The 20705-nt window shown below is 43.8% G+C and overlaps 1 protein-coding gene across 1 annotated transcript; it reads right to left on the bottom strand.

Annotated features, from left to right (window-relative positions):
- Positions 1-1790: 1790 nt before the first annotated feature.
- RTP4 (receptor transporter protein 4) lies at positions 1791-6571 on the bottom strand. The gene is made up of 2 exons (XM_059922071.1): positions 6380-6571; positions 1791-4252 (listed from the first exon to the last, which is right to left on the bottom strand). Exons 1-2 carry the CDS (start codon positions 6559-6561, stop codon positions 1951-1953), a joined length of 2484 nt encoding a protein of 827 aa, XP_059778054.1. The 5' UTR covers positions 6562-6571; the 3' UTR covers positions 1791-1950.
- Positions 6572-20705: the final 14134 nt, after the last annotated feature.

Genomic DNA, 20705 nt, shown 5'->3' with positions numbered 1-20705 from the left:
CATTTAGTAAAGTGGTTTGGGGATGGGGGCATATATAAATGGAGTGGCCTGAGAGGAAATGAAAAGAGATGGCCAGAAAAAAAGGAAGTGTTTTCATCCTTGGGTTTTCTGCCATCTTGCATTTCATTGTCTTCAAATTCCTTCAAGATATTTATTGTCTACAAGAACCCCTCTCTGTGTTTACCACTCTCCTATTTCAAGCCAGAATCCTAACTGGTTCTATCCTATACTCCATTCTTTTCCAGAAAGATATAATATTTTTAAACTGTTATTCTACTCAAATTGCCCATATTCTCAAATGCTTGCAATGACTCCCCACTGCCTATGAGGGAAAATCCAAATCCCCTCATTATTTCAATAATCCAAGTCCCTGAACTGGTTGGGGAGAGGGTTTGATAGGAAAACCTAGTGGCAAGAGATGGGAGCAACTTGACAAAAGAAGGGACAATAAGCATTGGTGTAAAGGAGGAGAAGTTAAAAATGACTCTAAGGTGATAAGCTTGAGTGACTAGGGCAAATTTGAACAAGAAAGTCAGAGATGCTGATGAGCTTGATTTTGAATGTGGGAAGATAGAGATGGCAGTACGAGAACCATGTAGAAATGCCTAGCAGACAGATGGAAATAGAGAGTGAAAGATGTAGCTATGCATCACAAGATCTCAGGATTGGCACGTTCTTACATGATTCCCAATTCAATGCTAGAAGGAGTGAAAGAATATGATAGCTCCAAGGGTCACCAAACTACTTAAGCCCACCCAAATACCTCCATTCTAAACAGATTCCCTTTGATTTGATGACGCTTTAGAAAATCTCTCTAGGATGGGGATATTTGGGTGGGTTTATGTAGGAGAGAAAAAAGAACAAGAGGGGATGTGTATGTCAATATTTCTAATCTATACTCTTTGTTGTTGTTGTTGTTAAAGCTAAAGCATACCCAAAGCATAACTGCCTGATCCCTGCAGTGATACTGATAACTGTATTAATTTCCTGTTGCTGCTGTAACAAATTACCATGAATTTAGTGCCTTAAAACAACACAAATTTACCATCTCATGGTTTTGGAGGTTAGAAGTCTAATATCAGCCTCACTTGGCTAAAGTCATGTGTCAGCAGAGCTGGTTCCTTCTGGAGGCTCTAGGGGAGAATATATTTCTTTGCCTTTATGAGCTTCTAAAGGCTGCTTGCATTCCTTGGCTTGTGACCCCTTCCTCCACCTTCAGAGCACATCACTTCATCCTCTGGTTCTATAGTTAACTTTCCTGTTTCTGACGTTGACCCTCTTGCCTCCCTCTTATAAAGACCCATGTGATTACATTTGGCCCATCTGGGTAACACAGGATAATCTCCTCATCTCAAGATCCTTAAATTAGTCGCATCTGAAGAGTCCCTTTAGCCACGTAAAGTAACATATTAGGACATGGGCATTTGGGGGGAACCATTATTCAGCCTACTACAATAACTTTCTGATGAAACTCAGGTCCCTCAGTTCTTGTCAAGATATGGTCTATATATATTGATATCAATGAATGAGTGAATGCATGAGTAAAAATCTTTTAATGATTTAACAAATATTTATTATTGGGTCCATTATCTGCTAGGTCATGTTTTAAACTATCTGCAAAGGAGGTCCAGGAACCAGTTCTTTTTTTTTTTTTTTAAACATCTTTATTGAAGTATAATTGCTTTACAATGGTGTGTTAGTTTCTGCTTTATAACAAAGTGAATCAGTTATACATATACATATGTTCCCATATCTCTTCCCTCTTGCATCTCCCTCCCTCCCACCCTCCCTATCGCACCCCTCTAGGTGGTCACAAAGCACCGATCTTATTCTATAAACTTGACCCTGCATTGGTCCCAAAGCAAATTCTGTCATATTAAAATGGCAGCCAGTTCATTGATTACCATGGAATTAAGACAAGAGAAGACAAGTCTTTTTTCATCGTTCTACTTATAGGTATTTAGATACAAAAAAGGTAAACAGAGCAACAACACAGACATAGCCCCACCTGAACAGCTGCTCCTGGTTAAGGGAATTATTTGGTTGCATTGAGGGAGATAATCTGAAAAAGCTGTCTGGAGCAGACCCTCTAGGTGAGCACCTCTCCTGCCTGACCCAGGCAGCTTGACTTTCACTGAAGGTCCTACATGTAGCCATGGGGCCTATTCCCCGTGTGGGCTGTGAGTTTGACCCCAGTGGTGAGGGGTCTGCCCTCCCTGTAGCCTGACTGTCTGACCCTGATGTGGACCTTGGGATTGTTCCCCGTGTGGGCTGTGAGTTTGACCCCAGTGGTGAGGGGTCTGCCCTCCTTGTAGCCTGACTGTCTGACTCTGATGTGGACCTTGGGATTGTTCCCCGTGTGGGCTGTGAGTTTGACCCCAGTGGTGAGGGGTCTGCCCTCCCTGTAGCCTGACTGTCTGACCCTGATGTGGACCTTGGGATTGTTCCCCGTGTGGGCTGTGAGTTTGACCCCAGTGGTGAGGGGTCTGCCTTCCCTGTAGCCTGAGTGTCTGACCTTGATGTGGACCTTGGGATTGTTCCCCGTGTGGGGTGTGAGTTTGACCCCAGTGGTGAGGGTTCTGCCCTCCCTGTAGCCTGACTGTCTGACCCTGATGTGGACCTTGGGATTGTTCCCCGTGTGGGCTGTGAGTTTGACCCTAGTGGTGAGGGGTCTGCCCTCCTTGTAGCCTGACTGTCTGACTCTGATGTGGACCTTGGGATTGTTCCCCATGTGGGCTGTGAGTTTGACCCCAGTGGTGAGGGGTCTGCCCTCCCTGTAGCCTGACTGTCTGACTCTGATGTGGACCTTGGGATTGTTCCCCGTGTGGGCTGTGAGTTTGACCCCAGTGGTGAGGGTTCTGCCCTCCCTGTAGCCTGACTGTCTGACCGTGATGTGGACCTTGGGATTGTTCCCCGTGTGGGCTGTGAGTTTGACCCCAGTGATGAGGGGTCTGCCCTCCTTGTAGCCTGACTGTCTGACCCTGATGTGGACCTTGGGATTGTTCCCCGTGTGGGCTGTGAGTTTGACCCCAGTGGTGAGGGGTCTGCCCTCCTTGTAGCCTGACTGTCTGACTCTGATGTGGACCTTGGGATTGTTCCCCGTGTGGGGTGTGAGTTTGACCCCAGTGGTGAGGGTTCTGCCCTCCCTGTAGCCTGACTGTCTGACCGTGATGTGGACCTTGGGATTGTTCCCCGTGTGGGCTGTGAGTTTGACCCCAGTGGTGAGGGGTCTGCCCTCCCTGTAGCCTGACTGTCTGACCGTGATGTGGACCTTGGGATTGTTCCCCGTGTGGGCTGTGAGTTTGACCCCAGTGGTGAGGGGTCTGCCCTCCCTGTAGCCTGAGTGTCTGACCTTGATGTGGCCCTTGGGATTGTCCCCCGTGTGGGCTGTGGGTCTGTCACCTTTGTGGCCTGACGACCTGCCCCTTGGGTGGCTTGTGCGTCCTGTGTCAACTGCTGGCCTGACATCTTTATAGCCTGAGAATATGTCAGCCGGGGGTTCTGTGGTCCTGTCCCCAGTGTGGATTGTGAATGTGCCAACCCTTTAGGTAGTGGACCTATTGCTTGTCTGGGCTGTGGGTCTGTCCACCCTGGGGGAAGTGATCCTGCTACTCGGATGGGCTGTACGCCTGTTCCCTGTGCAGCCTGCCGGTCTGTCCCTGGTGTGAGCAGTCGGCCCGTCTCCTGTTTGAGCTGAGGGCCTGCCCCAGGCACTTGGATCCCAGCAGTGGCATGGCTGGGCCCTGGGCCTTTATGGGCACAGGAATACCCACTTCCCTGTGTCTCCTTTGCCTCAGCTGACTGGTTCCTAGCTCGGTTTTGGCCATACACGTCACCAAGGTGAGGAGAGGAGCTGCCAGTCTTCGTGTAGGAGAGAGAGGATTTGGCTGGCTCTGTCGTGCAGTTAGGTAAGTTCTGTACACAGAAGCCCAGGACACATGCCTCACAATTGACCATATCATGGTGCCCATTCAAAGGCACCTCCTGGATCACTGGAATCTCCAAAACCTTCCTGATGCCATTTCTGTAGAATCTCTCCAGAATACGCTGCACCAGGTTGTTCAGAATCCTCTTGGTGCTATCCAGGGAGAACTCAGGCTTCTCAAATTGAGACTGGGAACACTTCCGGCACCTCTGACCAAAGAGCCGCACAAGCACCTTTCCCTGGGACTTCTGGTGCTCCAGGTACATGTGACATAGGATCTGCACTTTGGCGGAAGCCCAGCTTCGATGGCATGAGGAACACAAGAACCTACAGACAGAAGAGCATCGTGCCCTCAGCTGATTGTTGACCGAGGCCAGGGAAATGGGCCTGGCCTCGGTCTCTAAGAACCCTTTCAACTTGAAAAAGTGTATGTGATATTGACAATTTAACAAGAATGAGAGGGACTGCATTTCTAATAAAGCTTTCTCCTGTGGCCCATTGAACTCCCACCTATATGTGGTACCAAGTCTGCCTCTTTGCCAGTAAAACATCTCTGGATGTCTCAGAGGGAAAAACATTTCTGCCATTTGCCAGTGAAATTTGGTCTTCACAAGGTCATAGAAAACTCTTATAAAGTACCTATTTTGAGGCAATGTTTTACAATGTTATCCCATTTTATCTTTAAAGCACCCTTCTGAGGTAGGCATTATTGAGCCCAATATGCAGATAAGGAAACTGAATCATAAAACAGTATACAACTTGCTTAAGGACACACAAAGTTAAGTGGTAGAGCCATGTTTCCAATCCCAGCATTATCTACCTACTATACCACATCACCTCTATTGAGCAATGTGGTTAGTTTTGTACCTGACTTACTGGAACCATAATACTTGGGTTGGAGACTGAAGTCCATAGTTTACAACAGGGGGACTTTGGAAAAATCACTACTCTGAGCCTCAATTTTTACATCCATAAAATATTCAAGGGAAAAATATTCAAGGGTTATATTGTCAACATTAAGTGAGATAATATATGTGAAAGCATTTTGTAAACTACAAAGTGCTGTTCAAAAGCTGGTTGATATTTTTCTAAAACTATGCTGATCTGTTGCTTTTCCCAACTCAGAATGACTATCAGGTCAATTCATCTGAACAAGGGAAGCACCTGTCCATTTGCGGCAGTGCCAAACTGATAAAAAACATCATGAGTCCCTCAAAGAGCTCTGGCTGGTGCAAAGAGAGACTCTTACATAGTTCACCAGGTTCCAAGCAGAACAGAATGACTGCTACATGGGCTCTGGCCAATGGCTTGAAAACTGTGTTCTGTAGAGCCCCGGGAGGCTTCATGTAAACAATGGGTTCTGCAGCTAAAAATAATTATATATAAATATATATGTTCTGTAGTATGTAATACATGAACATATGTTATTTATAAATGTATTACAAACATATATATATATATATATATATATAGAGAGAGAGAGAGAGAGAGAGAGAGAGAGAGAGAGAACCATTCACTGTCTTATGGGAATGGAGAAGAAAGAACACTTACTCTCCCTAGGAAGACCAGGGTACTTGAGTTAGTCCTTGAGGGACAGGTAGGGAGGGAGGAAGGAAAGGGCCTGCTGAACAGGCAGAACATCATAGACAAGGGTATAGAAGTCTGAAATTTTATGGCATGTCTAGTAACCCATAAAGAATGGAACAGAGGACACCTGAGGCAGGATAGGGGCAGGCAGGGAAGCAGGATAACAGGTGAAATGGAAAGTGAAGCGAAGGTCCCTGCATGCCATATAAAAAGAGAAGACTTGATTGTCCAATTCTTGTCCATGTCAGCATTTCTCACCCTTCTGCATGGGCAAGGAAGCTGGTTCCTGCAACTTAGAGGCTCATTGGAAGTTGAGGGAGACAGACAATAAGGGAGGGGCAGTATTTAGGGACTCCAAGAACTAGGTTTTAATTTCTTGCAGCACCAAGCCCTCCTATTATCTTCAGGCCTTCAGTAAAGTAATGTTCAAAGCCATTGCTTGGCCTTAATCAATTCTTGGGGCTATAAAGGAAGGCCCCAGTCCTAGGCTGGTACTGACCAGGACTAGGCTCGTAGGGCTGCTGCAGCCTGGGGAAGCCAGACAGGACTGATGGGGGAGAGCAGGTCTCTATATAGAAGCAGTCTGGAATAAATTGTGGTGAGAGAATAGGAGGGCAGATTTATGGTATTCCCTGGGGATTTCCAGAAATACTTAGGGAGGAAGGCTAGTAAAAGAAAAAATTTCCTACCGTTAAGCAAAATAGAGGCTTAGGGCCTTATCATTTCCATCTTAAAGAACACTGTGATTACAAAAGCATGAAGAGCCTGGTGACACATATTCTTTTAACAATCTCTCAAAAGAATCATCAATGCTTAGCTGAACCTCTTGGCTCAGAAAGGCCCATGGCTGGACAGACTCTCACATACCTGCCAAATGCTCTCTGCTTGTATTGCTTCCACCCTGGGGCCACACAGTCTGGCTGAAGGTTCCCATCCATCTTCAGGGTCCATCTTGCCTCGGGTTTCTCCTGCGAGATCAGTTCTTGAAATATCTGCTCCCATGTCCCAACATCCAAAACCATTCTCTTGCTCTGAGGCCTGGAGTCCATGTTGACAATAACTTTCAGTTTCCAGCAAGAAGAAAAAACAGTTTCGGTTTCTCCATCTGGAGACACGTCACCTGCTCTTTTGACTTTTGTTTCAGACTGTTTGAGTACACAGAGCAAGTTTTTGTTCCGACGACAGGGGGCAGCAGGGATTTGCTAGTTTGTGAACAGGTCTTGCTAAGGGATGTCTGAGTACAAAACTCTGGTCTGGATTCTGGAGGTACCTATAAGTTAGTTTTTATTTTATTTTTCTCTTATTTTTACACTAGGCAAAGCACTGTGCTTGGCATTGGGACAAGTAACATCGACTAAGAAGAAGTTCCTATGCCCATAGATGCTCACGCCCTCGTGCAGACACTGGGTAGGGGGGGTCGGTGCAGGGGAGCACGTGTCCAAGGCTCCTTTTGTGCACCTGCCGAGACCTCACCACAGTCCCTTAGGGGGGATTATTCCTGGTATTTTTCAGGTGAGTGGCACAGAGAGCGGGGGTACCTTGTTCAAAGCCACCTGGCTGGTAAGCAGCATAAGTGAGACTTGAACCCCGTCCTGTGAGACTCTAAACCTGCGATGTCTCCAGCCACCTCCCTCCCTGGGGAGAGCTCAGAGGGAGCTCAGAATGGTGTTTCGGGTTCCAGGTTGGCACTCTGGAGCCAGTGGAAAGAACCATCGTGAAACCCTGACCTAGTGATTTGGTCTAGTGAGATATCCTGGGTCGTGAGGCAGGACTCTAGGCCAAATGAAAGGATTACTTAACTCTGCCTTTCGCTGTGTTAAATTATCATGTAACGCAGTATACGAGCAGGTGTGGGAGCCATCTTTGGATGTCAGGATAGAGTTCCCATTCCTGGGGTGAGGGATTGGAACTAGATGACCTATAAAGTCACTTCTAACTCAGAAGAGTCTGAGATTCTAGAAAGTAAGCTCTGTCCCTCTGGAGTTGAAATTCAAATGGGGGAGGTAAGGCAAGCAGGATGCTTATGTCCTTGGAAGCCCCTACAGTTATTGTATCCGAGACAGGATAAGCCTAAGTCTTCTCGTGTTTTCTGGATTTTAACGTGTTCTATTTGGAAGGCAGAAACCCTCTCCCCTGTCCCACCCTCCCAGGATATTCTGTTCTGTACAAACTCTCTCTGCTTTTATAACTTTACACATTGAGGGTGCTTATGTCTGCAGAGACAATATAGGAAACTCTTGTCTGCACAGATAGTTGGAGGAACTTGGAATTAAACCCATGGAATATTAGAACTGGAAATCCCTTAGGAATCAACTTGTCCTCTTTTCTCTCTGATTATTATACATAAGAAAATAGAGACAAAGAGGAAAGAAGTCTCCTGCCCAAGGTCACACAGAAAATTATTGCCAATAGAGGCCCAGAACCCAGACATCCCATGTCCTAGCTCTGAGCTCTGCTCACCTGCTCCAACCATGCCTAGGCTCCTTCCCCACCCTTCCTCTCCTACTTTCTGCTGGGTTTAAGAACCCAAGCCCACTCTTTTTGTCCTGTATCTTCAGAGTGTCCCTGTCTCCTCACTCCTCAAATGGTCTTTTTTCCCAAAATGTAGCCTTGACTGATCCATTGCACTCCCTGCCATTTCCCTCTGCCTCTGCTTCATGTGCTTCCTTTGACACACACAACTGCTCCAGGCCAGCCTGGTCCAATGGACAGGGACATGGGGAGACCAGGGGTATGTATTGAGATTTGAGGGCTGGAGGAAGCCCACTACCTTCCTCACCACCATGATGAAAAAAAGAAGAAAGAGAAAGAAATTACAGCCCTTTAAAAACCCCATGGATCCACTGTAAGCCACTTGTTTCCTCGTACCAAGGCATCGTGACTTTAGGATAATCAAATCATGGAACTTGTAGTTGGAAGAAGCCTCATATATCATCTTGTGATCTCCCCCTCCCATGTCATTGATAGCCAAGGTGTCAAAATGACATACCCAAGTCACACAGGGTGATGGTGGTGACCTCTAGGCTTTCATCAACAGTTGGTGCCTTATAATAGATTGGCTGAAGATTTCCTGAGAGACAGTCAGAAAAGAGGAAGGATCCTCAAAGGGCACAAAGCACAGGTCAGTTCTGAAAAAGAAAAATTTAGATTCTCAGCAGTTTTGAGCTGGAATGAATCTACAGGGTCATCTAATCCTTGGGTGGCACATGATGTCACTCCCCTATTCTTTTTCAAGGCAGACATTGCTAATCAATGATTGCACTCTTCTCTCTGGGTCTGGGCATAACTTCAAAATCTCTTTCATCAGTGATCTAGGCAGCCACTGCCAACTGATTGATAGATGACAATTTTTTTGCCATTCATTCAATAGTCCAGCTCCCTCATTTTACAAGTTGCAGAAACCAAAGCCAAGATAGATTTAATTTAACTAGGACTAAAGTACAGTTTTTGTAATCTTAGGCATGTACCCATTTTCAGAATATCACATGACCTATTACAAATAGGTCTAGCACAAAGTTTAACACAAAGAGATATGTTCTTCTTGGGGACATTTTAGGCAGAGGAAGAAAGGAGGTTAGACATTATTGATAGGGATTGAGGGGGTGGGACTGAAAAAGGAGATGGAGACCCTATCTATGGAAGTAATCCATTTGATACTTTATTTCCATAATTACTCTAGCTTGCGAGTGGATGGGATGGAGGGATTGGCTTGGTTAAAGGAGAGAAACAAGAAATAAGGAATGTAGTCCTTAACGTGGTAATAATTTTACATTTTAAACATCTCTTTTCTGGAGAAAACTCTAATTCAGAAAGATATATGCACCCCAATGTTCATAGTAGCACTTTTTACAATAGCCAAGACATGTGAGCAACCTAAATGTCCACTGACAGATGAATGGATAAAGAAGATGTGGTACATATATACAATGGAATATTAGCCATAAAAAAGAATGCAATAATGCCACTTGTAGCAACATCGATGGACCTAGAGATTATGATATTAAGTAAGACAGAGAGAGAAAGACAAATATCATATATCATTTATATGTGGAATCTAAAAAAAAACAAAATACAAATGAACTTATTTACAAAACAGAAGTAGACTCACAAATAGAAAACAAATTTATGGTTACCAAAGGGAAAAGGGAGAGGAGGGATAAATTAGGAGTTTGAGATTAACATATATACATTACTATATATAAAACAGATAGACAACAAGGACCTATTGTGTAGCACAGGGAACTATATTCATTATTTTGTAATAACTTAAAAAAATACCTCTTTGATTAGTTAGCACAAATACTATAGGTATATGGAACATAGATACAAAAAAAATTTAAGGTGATTGATCTGGGGAACAATGAGGCTGGACGATCCCTAACTTAAATCCATTTCTCCTGCCTCAATGCTTCAGAGTAGGGAGAAGTGAATTCTGGACTAGGAGTTCCTGCTGTGTTGGTGATGCCAGACAAATATCTTCATCTCTTGGACCCTGACATGACTTGTCCAGTAAGTTGCAGGGCCAGGACTCAAATTTCTCTGATGCCACACTAAGTCCCATGAAAGAATGGGCATGTCTAAAGAAAGAATGAGTTGCTAATGGTTGAAGAACAGGCAGAAGGCGTGGGGAGCTATTTGGGGGAATCTAAGTAGGGTCTTCATGCTGCTCCTCTAAGGGTTGTGCTCTCTGAGCTGGGGCCCCTGGGCACATCCTAGGAAGACCTGCCATTCCAGTTAGGATGACTTCTCAGCAAAAGGTCAGCCTGGAGGGGAAGGGAGGCGTTGAACTCACATCGCCTGGAATGTCATGGAAGGGGCTGTTTCTACTCTCATCATTGCCCCTTCGCTGCATGTATGGATAGTCACAACAGGGAACCAGCAGACACAAGAGAAAGCAGAATTAGACCGTTGCCTTGAAAAGATCAAATAACACATATATCAAATACCTATAAGCTGCTGGTCCTTATCCTCAGGCAGGGAACAGCCCAGCAGGAAAGACAGGTATGTATATAAAAGAGCATCTAGCTTTACTTTGCCCTGTCTCACTTTTCTCAGCTTATCCTTTTAGTTAAGAGCGTAGAACTAGAGCCAGCCTGCCTGGGTTGAGTGCTAGTTCCACCATGTATACCTTGGTGGCCTGGGCAAGTCCCTTTAACTTCTCTGTGCCTCAGTTTCTCCATCAAAAGAAGTAGGGATAATAACACTACCTACCTTAAAGGGCTGTTGTGAGGCTTGAATGAATATAAAAATAGTTATTGTCATTTAGTAAGCAAATAGAAGTGTTTGCTAGTTTTCTATTGTTGCTATGTTGCATGTTTCTTTGTAAGTTACCATAAAGTCTTTCACCTCTCTATCTATCATCTATCTATCTATCTATCTATCTATCTATCTATCTATCTATCTATCTATCTATATGTCTGTCATCTACCAATCTGTAGTAGTACAGGGTGAAAAAAACTGCAAATAATTGTGTATATAAGGCCTCCAAGAGCACAGCAGTCACTTAGGAATCCAGTCTGAGCAGAGATATGTATTCCTATCACACCTTGTTATCTATCCCCAGCCCCACTCTGTTCCGTGCACCTCCCTGGGCGGGGCCAGTGCTCCCCCAGGACTCATGTTCAGCCCCTGTCTGGATAGTCAACTCCCCTGTAAAAGTGAAATTAGAGTTGTGAAAGGGGCAGGAAGCCCAGCGCCTGCTGCCGCTCGGGCCCAGGGCTAGGCCTCCTGAGAACACCATTCCAGACAGCAAAGATCACGCTCAAAGGACAATAAAGTAAACCTTTTAGAAAGAACCAGAAGTAATGTGTAAAATCAAAAGAACTGAAAGAAAAGCTCACAAATTTTCAAAGAGGCAGTTTGTTTCACAGTTTCTGTGAAGACCTGTTTGGTGTCAGGCCTTGCACAGTCCATCTGGGAAACTGGGGTTTGCCTTGATAGACAACCATTTGGATATTTTAGGGTAGAAAGACCATCTGTGAACTTGAAGAAAGCTGACCCCAGAGAGGAGAGTGGCCAACCCCAGGCTGCTCAGCTTACAAATAGAGCCCCAGACTCCCATTCTTGACATCCACCTTCTCTGTTTCAGCACAGGTGGTTTTAAAACCAGAGTCAGAAATATTTGGGCTCTGTTCCAAAGCTGTGGTGAAGATGTGATAAAGCAGGGTCTTTAGGGCCCCCTCCCCTGCCACCACAGGCCAGGCCAGGAAACCAGCAGGTGGAAGCTATACCCACTCATTGGCTTTTCTCTTCTGACTCACTTTACCTCATTCCTCCCTCCTGCCCCCAGGGATCACCCCTCACATTAACTACCTGCACTAAGTTCTTGTCCTGGGCTGTGCTTCTAGAAGAACCCCAATCAAGACAAAGAGCAACTTAATTTTCCTTCACTTCCTGCCCATGTGTAAAAAAGGCATTTTCCAGTCTGACATGGAAGGAGCCTAGAAGTCATCACTTCCATGCCTACAACAAGAAAAAAGCTGAACAAACTGAAAGTCAACAACCCTTCTTAGATTCATGAGAGAATTTGGGGTCACAGGGCAAACCACTGCCCTGAAAACTAGAGGGACAGATGGGTGGATACAGAGGATCACAGCTTACCACAGTCAAATGCTCAGAAGCAGAAGCCCCCGCGAGAACCAGTACCAGAAAGAACAGTTTACACTGTCAATGGCCAATTGCTGGAAGCTCAGTGGACAAGCTTGAGAATTTAAAAATCCAGGAGACCCAGTCTTAGGGGGGTTTCCCACCTTTTTGTGAGTTTTACCTCCAGGAGAAACTCACTACGAAGATGGAGAAAAATCTTCCTGTGCTTCTGACAGGGGAAGGAGGAAAAAAACATTGTTTAAAACACCCAGAACTCTCTGTTCTTAAAGTCTGCCTTTAAGGAAAACTGTTTCACTAGAGCATAACACAGCTGGGTTTTACAGAAGCCTAACTGACCTGGGGGAAAGGAAATACCCAAATGCCAGCCCCTTTTATCCTTCACTGTGAGGGATGGGAATGACTTCACTCCTTTTCTGCTCGATAATGAGTACAAAGCCCACCAAACTTGCAGTGACAAGAATGCAGAGCCTGGCATACACTTAAGGGGGCAGGGCTACCCCTGTGCTGCTTTCCGGGAGAGGTGCCAGGTCCCACACAGGTCAAACTAATTCTCAACTCATCTCATAATATTTGGGGGAGGAATAAAGAATTTAGCTATCAAGATTTCAAAATATACAACTAGAATCATTAAACCACCAAGACTTGGAAGAGATTTTAAAGGCCCTCTAAGTCCTATTCTTTACTTGCTTGCTTTGTAATGGTTACCATTTGACCTATGAGTAAACATTCAGATACTATTTCTAGACTGACTCAGGGAGAAATGCATTGGACTTAAAATTAGAAGACAAGGTTATATGTTCCAACTCCAACACTTATTGAGTTACTTAAGATCTTTGAACCTTAATGTCTTCATCTACCAAATGGAAATAATGATACCCATACCATTAGATTTAATGGTATATGTACTATTATGGTATAGATATGAACCATAGCTACAAAATATCAGTATTATTTCAAAAAAAAAAAAAAAAAGAATATGTAGAGGCTTGAAATAGTAGCTCTTGGATGGAAAAGAATATTTGAACCAGATATTTAAAGGGTAAAAAAGAGATAAGGACCCTTATATGTAAAGGAGAGAGATTTGTAAGACCAAGAACCTAGAAAGTGTTTGTGTCTGTATGTTATGGAGAAGAGAAGTGGAAGATAAAATGAATAACTAAATTTTAGAGCACTTTATCTCTTAGATATGTTTATCACCATATCTTTGTTGTTCCTACAATAGCCCAATGGCTTATGACCCTTAATAAGGAATGTTTCAGAACAGATGCATATAATGGAGCTTTGGAAAATACAGAAGTCCAGGCCTACCTTTGGAAATTCTGATTCTACATGTCTGGGGGTAGAGAGGCATGTATTTTTAGAAAACTCCAAGAATGATGCCAAAATACACTCCTGCATAAAAATCACTATAAATTAAAAATCTGAGGCTCAGGAAGCTTGAGCAAATCCTAAGATCTAACATATGAGTGGCAGAGATAGGAGATGAATCCCGCTGCTTTAAATCCCACTTGTGTGCTTTTTTCCACCATGCAGATCTGGAAGGCAAGGTCAGCCTTCATTAGTCTAGTCATTATGGCTGAGTTGACCTGGCACCAGAAAGCAGCTTGCTCTCTGATGGAAGGAGGCCACGAGATGGCCACAGTCCTAATGTACGAATTGAATTAACAGCAGCACACATTGAAATCCAGGGAGGGGAGCTATGAGAAGTGAAGGCAGATCATCCAGGGCCAAGGCGACGTGAAGCTGGGAGATGCTGCACAGCCTGCTGATGGTCACACCAATAAGCCAGACTTGGCTTTTCACTTCTGCAGCTTCAGTCTGGCCATGAACGTGCAGCTTGGGCCTCGGTGAGAGCCCTGTGGCCCCTCCTGATGTCAGTGAGAACTTCCGACCTGTGCAAAGAGCAACCAGGGCCCCAGGCCAGTAGCAGGAAACAAGCAGGCTCAAAGCCACAGACTCACCCAGGGGTGGTTTGGTGAGTGCATTAAAGGTCATTGATCTTGACCTCAAAGGAGGTGTTTTGCAAAAATTCAGAATTACCCCCCTAAAGGATAGTTCATGAGATTTATGCTGGAGTTGTTTTACAGTCTGACCTAGAGTCTTCCATTGAAGTTATTGACTTCTCCCGAGTTCATTCTGACAGGCCATTGTGTATCTCTCCGTGGGGCATTCTTCATTCTCAGCCACAGACTGAAGATTAGGTTTTTCATTGTTGTTGGGGAAAAAGAGGTCAATGCTATCTCTCTCCCTGCCAACTCTTCAGAGGTATTTTTTTTCCATTTCGTTTTTAAAAATCCAGGTACATTATAACCCTGATTCAACGAGGAGGAGCGTGTCTGGCCCTGTGATCACCTTTAATTACTGGGAATCAGTTGAACGTGTCAGGTCTGCAGAGAGAGATCAGTAAGGGCTACTGCTTCAGACCAAAACCTGCTGCGCACATGACCTGCTCAGAAGATGGAAAGGCTGGGAGATTATAGGTGATGAATGCTGCTTGAGGCATCAGCACTATTGTACTCTTTTCTCTCCCTGTTCTTCCCTTACAATCCCATGATTTATAATGCTCTGTCATGTCCAATTTTGGTAGCGGCCTGATGGTTGTCATAAGGCTGTAAACACGCTGAGGTTTTACTTTCTTGTGTGTTTTCTCCCACTTTGTATTTGTTATAATCCATGTCACCCAATAATGGATTAATTTTTTTGATCCATTTTTCTGTTCTTGTTAAGCTCCTGAGGTTTGGGAAATGAATATTCAGAGTGTCAATATGTGGAACTGAGCTGAAAAATTATTCTGCCATAGATATTTAGGGAGAAGAAAATGAGATACTGTTCCAGGGAATTTAATAAGCATAAAAAGGATCAGATTAAGGGCGAGAGGCTCTGGCTTTGAATCCAGGCTGTGCCACTAGCTGATTGCCATGATCTGGACACGTTGCTTCAACTCCCTGCCTCAGCTTCCCCTTCTGCATAATAAAGCATTGGACTAGATGATCTCCAAGTTCAGTTGCAATTCTGGCATTCTGTGGATGGATCAGGACTCTGGATCTACATTAGGGGGTGTGAAAGAGTCCTCCTGTGTCCCATGTTAGTACTGTTGACAGCGTCAGGTTGTCCCAATGTCCCAAGTGTGCAATAGAGTAGTGAACTTGAGTGCCATCCTCCAGAAGGTTGTATCTCCTGGTAGGCTTTTCCCTCAGAGAAAACTGGGGAGTATGTAAGCTAAGGAGGATATCTGGAATATACCTGCTGGAAGAGGAGAAAGCCAGTATGTATGTACAAGCCAGTGTCTGAGAAGAGGGAAGAAATGGTGAAGTAAATGGGACTACTTACCTTGAGGAAGGGAAGATGCACTAGACAGGTGGCTACCTGGAATGACCAAAGATTTTTCATGTGCAAGAGGAAGCAACCTTCAAGTCATTGAGCACATCATGGTCTGTATTCATTTGTAGCCTTCTGAAATGTTTCCATTCTTCTCTGCATGATTTCCTTAAGTGTAAGTGCTAGAGAGATTTGAAGTGTAACAAGTACTATTGAGTCTAGATTTAAGGATAAAATCCAATTGAGAACCAAAAACAAAACAAGACATTACTTAGAATCTGCACATACCCCAAGGGGCATGATATACTTTTATTCTGCCAAGACAAGTCAGCTTCAATGAAGAAATTCCATCTTAAATCCCTGACCCCATTCATTTTCAATGACCTTCACGTCCATTTATTTGTCACCCGATCCCATGGCCATGTACTTGACCTTGTCATATTCCAGATTATCCATCTGCTTCCTTCTCTTCAACTCTACTATAGCTATTTCAGACTGTGTCCACTCTCCACAAAATTATAACCCTGCCATTTCACTGGCTTACCCTCAGGAGATGGCCTTACCTCATCCACGGGGAAATTTGAAAACTTCAGATGAAAATATCCTCAATTTTCTGCCACCAAAATTATAAACTCTCTTTTATCTGCATCCATCCTTTTGTCCTTCTCTAGTGCTTTGATAGCAGAGACGTCCTTCAACCAAAGTTAAGCAATGACTTCAGTCCTTCCCCCAAACCGTGACACTTTAATTTCTCTATTCTATATCTCTAATCTTTTTGTCTGCCAACCCCTTCCACTCAGCATTTAAAGTGATGAAGTCTTTTTTCTCAAAAAGCCCCCAATCTGATCCCCACATTCCCTTCCAGCTACCACTGATCTCTCTCTCCCTGTCATGGCCGAGTCACTTACACTTACTGCACCGACTTCCTTACCTCCCACTTACTCTCCAACCCACTACATCTGACTTCTATCCCCGACACACCACTGAAACTGATCTCACCATGGTCTCCCTCAAACTCCTGTTGCTAAATCCATTGGGTAATTCTCAGTCTTCATATTATTTGATCTCTGTGCAGAATTTTATACTCTTGGCCTCTTTGAAACAATCTTCCTTTGACTTCTATGTTACCACACAGTCCTGTTTTGTGTTGTTTTGTTTTTCTCCTCAACTTTCTGTCTACTCTCTTAGTCTCCTTTGCAAATTCCTTTTTCTATGCCTGTTAGTATCCCTCAGAGTTCTTCCTTCTCATCTCAAGCCTCACTCTCCTTAGATTATCCCAGGGATTCCCATGTACAATTGCCTTATATACCCTGATATCCATCTACAGTTCCAGTCTCTCCCAAGTTGCATAACTTTATCTTCAATTATCCCCTGAACATCTCCACTTTGATTTCCACAGGACATTGCATGCATCTAGAATATAATCTCTTATTTTATTTCACAAACCAACTCCCTTACCTTTGTTTCCTACTTCAGTCAATGGCATTACCACCATCCAGCTTCTAGCACAAGCTGGAAGTCTAGACACCAACCTGCCCCTCTTTCTCCATCTTTTCCTGAACCCTGAATCAAACAAATCATCACATTCTGCCAATTGTTCCTCCTAAGTTAATATCTTTCAAATCCCTCCATTTCTTCTCCTGCCATCCTAGTTGGGTCATCGTTATCTCTATCCCCCTGCCTCTTCAATCCTTTTTCTAGGCTGCACCGAAAGTGATCTATCTAAATTTCAGATCTCACCATGCCAATCCCCCATCATGGTTCCTTACTACTCTTAAGAGGAAGGCCAGACTCCTTGACTTGACCCCATAACCCTTCATGACCTGAACTCTGCTTGCCTCTTTAGGCCAGGATTTCTCAACGTCAGCACTACTGACATTTTGGGTTAAATAATTCTTTGTTGTAGGAGGCTTTCCTGTGCATTCTAGGATATTTAGCAGCATCCCTGGCTTCTACCCCCTAGATACCAGTCATACCACCTCCCCAGTTGTGATAACCAGAATGTCTCCAGACATTGCCGAATGTACCCTAGAGGGCAAAATCAACCCTGGTGGAGAACCACTGCTTGAGACTAATCTGTCACTACACCCTACACCCTATATGTTTGAACTTCTAGCCATAGTAGCTTTTCCTTATTCCTCTACTGAACAATTTTTAATTTATTTTATATTTGTGACAGTTTTTTAAACATGTAATTCACATAGCATACAATTTATCCAAAGTATACCAGTTCAAAGGTTTTTAGTATATTCACAGAGCTGTAAAACCCTCATCACAATCAATTTTAGAACATTTTCATCACCCAAAAAGAAGCCTCATACCCATAGACAGTTACTCCCCATTTTCCTTCAACCCCTTGAGCCCTAGGCAGTCACTAGTCTATTTTATGTCTCTATTCAGTTGCTTTTCCTGGACATTTCATATAAATGGAGTCATGCAATTTTATGGTATTTTATGACTTAGCATAATGTTTTCAAGGTCCATCCATGTTGTAGCATGTATCAGTACTTCATTCCCTTTTTTTGTTGAATAGTTTTCTATAGGATGATATTTTTGAGGTTTGTTCATATTTTATGGATACTCTGCATTTTTTTCTCTTTCATTCAGACACTGTCCTTCCTTACCTTCATTATATGATTCTGTCCTTGCACACTTCAACTCCTTCTTTCTAGAAACAGAGTCATGTTATGGAGTGGCTTCAACAGGCCACTCTGGAAGCCATCTTGCTCGGATTTTATATTAATAATTGGGTTTCTTCTCAGTGAAGACTCTGTATCCACTTTCTCTATCTCTGTTTTCTCTATGCCCCCTTTTCTTGCCTCTCTCCTCACCCTTACAACTGGACTTGGTAAGGTCAGAATTTTGGGATCATTACCATGGTGCCCTGTGAATAGTTTTATCAAAACACTACATTATTTACTGTCTATCCTCTCACTAGTCTCACTAATTTAAATCTTTTGAAGGCAAAGACATTGTATTATTACTAATACTTCCAGCCCCTGGTGTGTTTTCTGGCACATGTTAAGCATTTTAATAAATTTTTTGAGGAATCAATGCAAGAAACGAGGAATCATTGCTTTGATAACTTGCCTGGCATTATGGTTTCCCTGGATCTGGACCTGGCTTTGTCCTGGTCAGGCTTCCCAGAGATGGAGTCTTGCCTCTGTATGGGGTCTGGAAGCGTTGACAAGGACCTGCTGTCAGTCTCTCTGACAACCTGCCCAGGAGGCTAACTGCTGCTCTGCCCCTGCCTTCACCTTCAACATATAAAACCATCTCTCCTGGATTCCTCATTGACCTTCTTCACATTTACTTGCTGCCCTAGCTGTCAACTCCCACTCTCACTGTTCTCTTGTGATCTCACACTTTAGCCTCTCTTGAATGGACCAGGGGTTCAGTCCGGGGGGACTGAGTGGACAGTCTTGTTCAGGCAGCTGGACCCACTATGTGGAGGTTAGAGAAAAAGCATGGCTCTCTTGAACAGAAGACACCAAAAAGTAACTTCTTTCTTACTCATTGTTGACTGAAGCAGTGTGGAAAGATGTGTTTTATGGTTTATGTTAGATTTATTTTGTTTCTTATGCAACAAACGGAGCACTGCTCTTAGTGCTTTACAAGTATTAATTTGTTCAGTCTTCATAATGTTATGAGGTCACTCCCATTCTTATCTGTTTCTCAGATGGAAACTTAAATGTTCACTCTCACACAGCTGCTAAGTGGCAGAGCCAGGAATCAAACCCAGGTGCTCTACCTCTAGAATTGCTCTGCTGCCTCTCTCACTTCGGGGCCTTTCTACATACTAACCCTCTAACTAGAAGGCTCCTTCATCTCCTCTTCACCTGGCCAACTCCTACCCATCACTTAAGTTTTAGCTCAGTTGACTTTTTTCTCTGATAAGTAAGCTTTGACTGCTTCCTCAAACCTGGATTGGCACCCACCCTGTGTGGTCTCATAGCAGCTGGTATTTTTCCTTTTATTTCACAAATCTATTGACTTTGCTATCATCTCTTTTATGACTTAAGCTCTTTGAGAACAGGAGCATTTTCTAGCTGGTATACCATTGTATCCCCACATTTAGGAATGAAATGCCTGGCAAGTAGTAGGTGCTCAAAAGTATTTCTTATATATATAAATGAATCCAAATGTCCAAAATATAGTATTATTTTATGAGATTCTGCTAGTCCAGTCTCCTTTCTCCCCTCTGATGGATTTTGGATTGACAGAGTATCAAAGCGAAATAAAACCAAAATAACAGCTAAGGGGCTTTCCCAAAGTCTCACTCTCAAAATTGGATTTTAATAAACTGAGTAATTAATATAATAGATTTACATAGCCAAATAAACCTATCCCTGCATTGTTTAGACCAATTCTGGAACTTGTCTCCAACTCTGAGAACATGCTAAAAGGAACCCTAAAAATCTGAATATATTATGGGTGACTCCTCACCACCCGTTTCACCCTTTCCCCTGGGTAGCAGCCGTGTGGTGGGGTAGGGAAGAGTGAATTGCCCATCCCAGCCATGGGGGCAGGAGTGCCAAGATTGGTCTAAGCCAATTAGTGAAATTGCATTCCCCTTCAGAAGTCACATGAAGTCCAGGTGCCCTCTTCTGAGCTAGTCAGCTTCGTCACCTGCTGTACCATGTGGTCTGGAACTGCTGCAGCTACCTTGTCTCCTTAAGGAAGTTCAGCCTAGGAGTGGAGCTGACACTTCAGAGGCAGAGAAGGGAGATTGTTGGTCCTTGACAACATCACTGGGCCGCGGCAAAAAAACCCCAAAAGCCAAAAAACCCTTGTGGAGTTCACCTTATCTCAGTTAACTGAGCACATCATTCTCCTTTATTGCCTGGAACTATTTGAATTAGGTTTGCTGGTCCTTTTAACATAAAGGTATACTGGTAACTGGTGCCTGTCCAAGGACCTATTAGCCGGGTGCCATGGGACCCTGAAGGTGGGCAAATGAGGCTACTTCTAACTCCCAGATCACGCAGAATACAAGAAAGGAAAGGAGCCCTGCAAAGAATGCCAAGATCCCAACCATCACTGCCCCTGGGCTTCTGCCTCCCCTTCCCAGGCTTCAGGAATGCAGAACCAGGAAGGAAAAGTACTGCAAATCTAACCTTTTCTGGTCTCTCCTTGTCTAGACCTAAATGTCTAAAAGGTCAGCATATCATTTTTCACAGATTCAGGCTCAACATCTGATATTGAGAAAGCATGGACTTCTGGAATCAGAGCATCATCTTTCTATTAAATAAAATTGCTAGGGAAAGAA

This window comes from Balaenoptera ricei, chromosome 4, assembly GCF_028023285.1.
Source record: "Balaenoptera ricei isolate mBalRic1 chromosome 4, mBalRic1.hap2, whole genome shotgun sequence".
NCBI classification, from domain to species: Eukaryota; Metazoa; Chordata; class Mammalia; order Artiodactyla; family Balaenopteridae; genus Balaenoptera; species Balaenoptera ricei.
The sequence above is the reverse complement of the archived record's forward strand: the minus strand, read 5'-3'. Positions and strand labels throughout refer to the sequence as shown.

Excerpts from the sequence above, each read along its gene's own strand:
- RTP4 (XM_059922071.1), bottom strand. The coding sequence starts at position 6,561 with ATGGACTCCAGGCCTCAGAGCAAGAGAATGGTTTTGGATGTTGGGACA. Across the intron at positions 4,253-6,379 it reads AAGCAGAGAGCATTTGGCAG|GTTCTTGTGTTCCTCATGCC; the intron begins GTATGTGAGAGT and ends TTCTGTCTGTAG.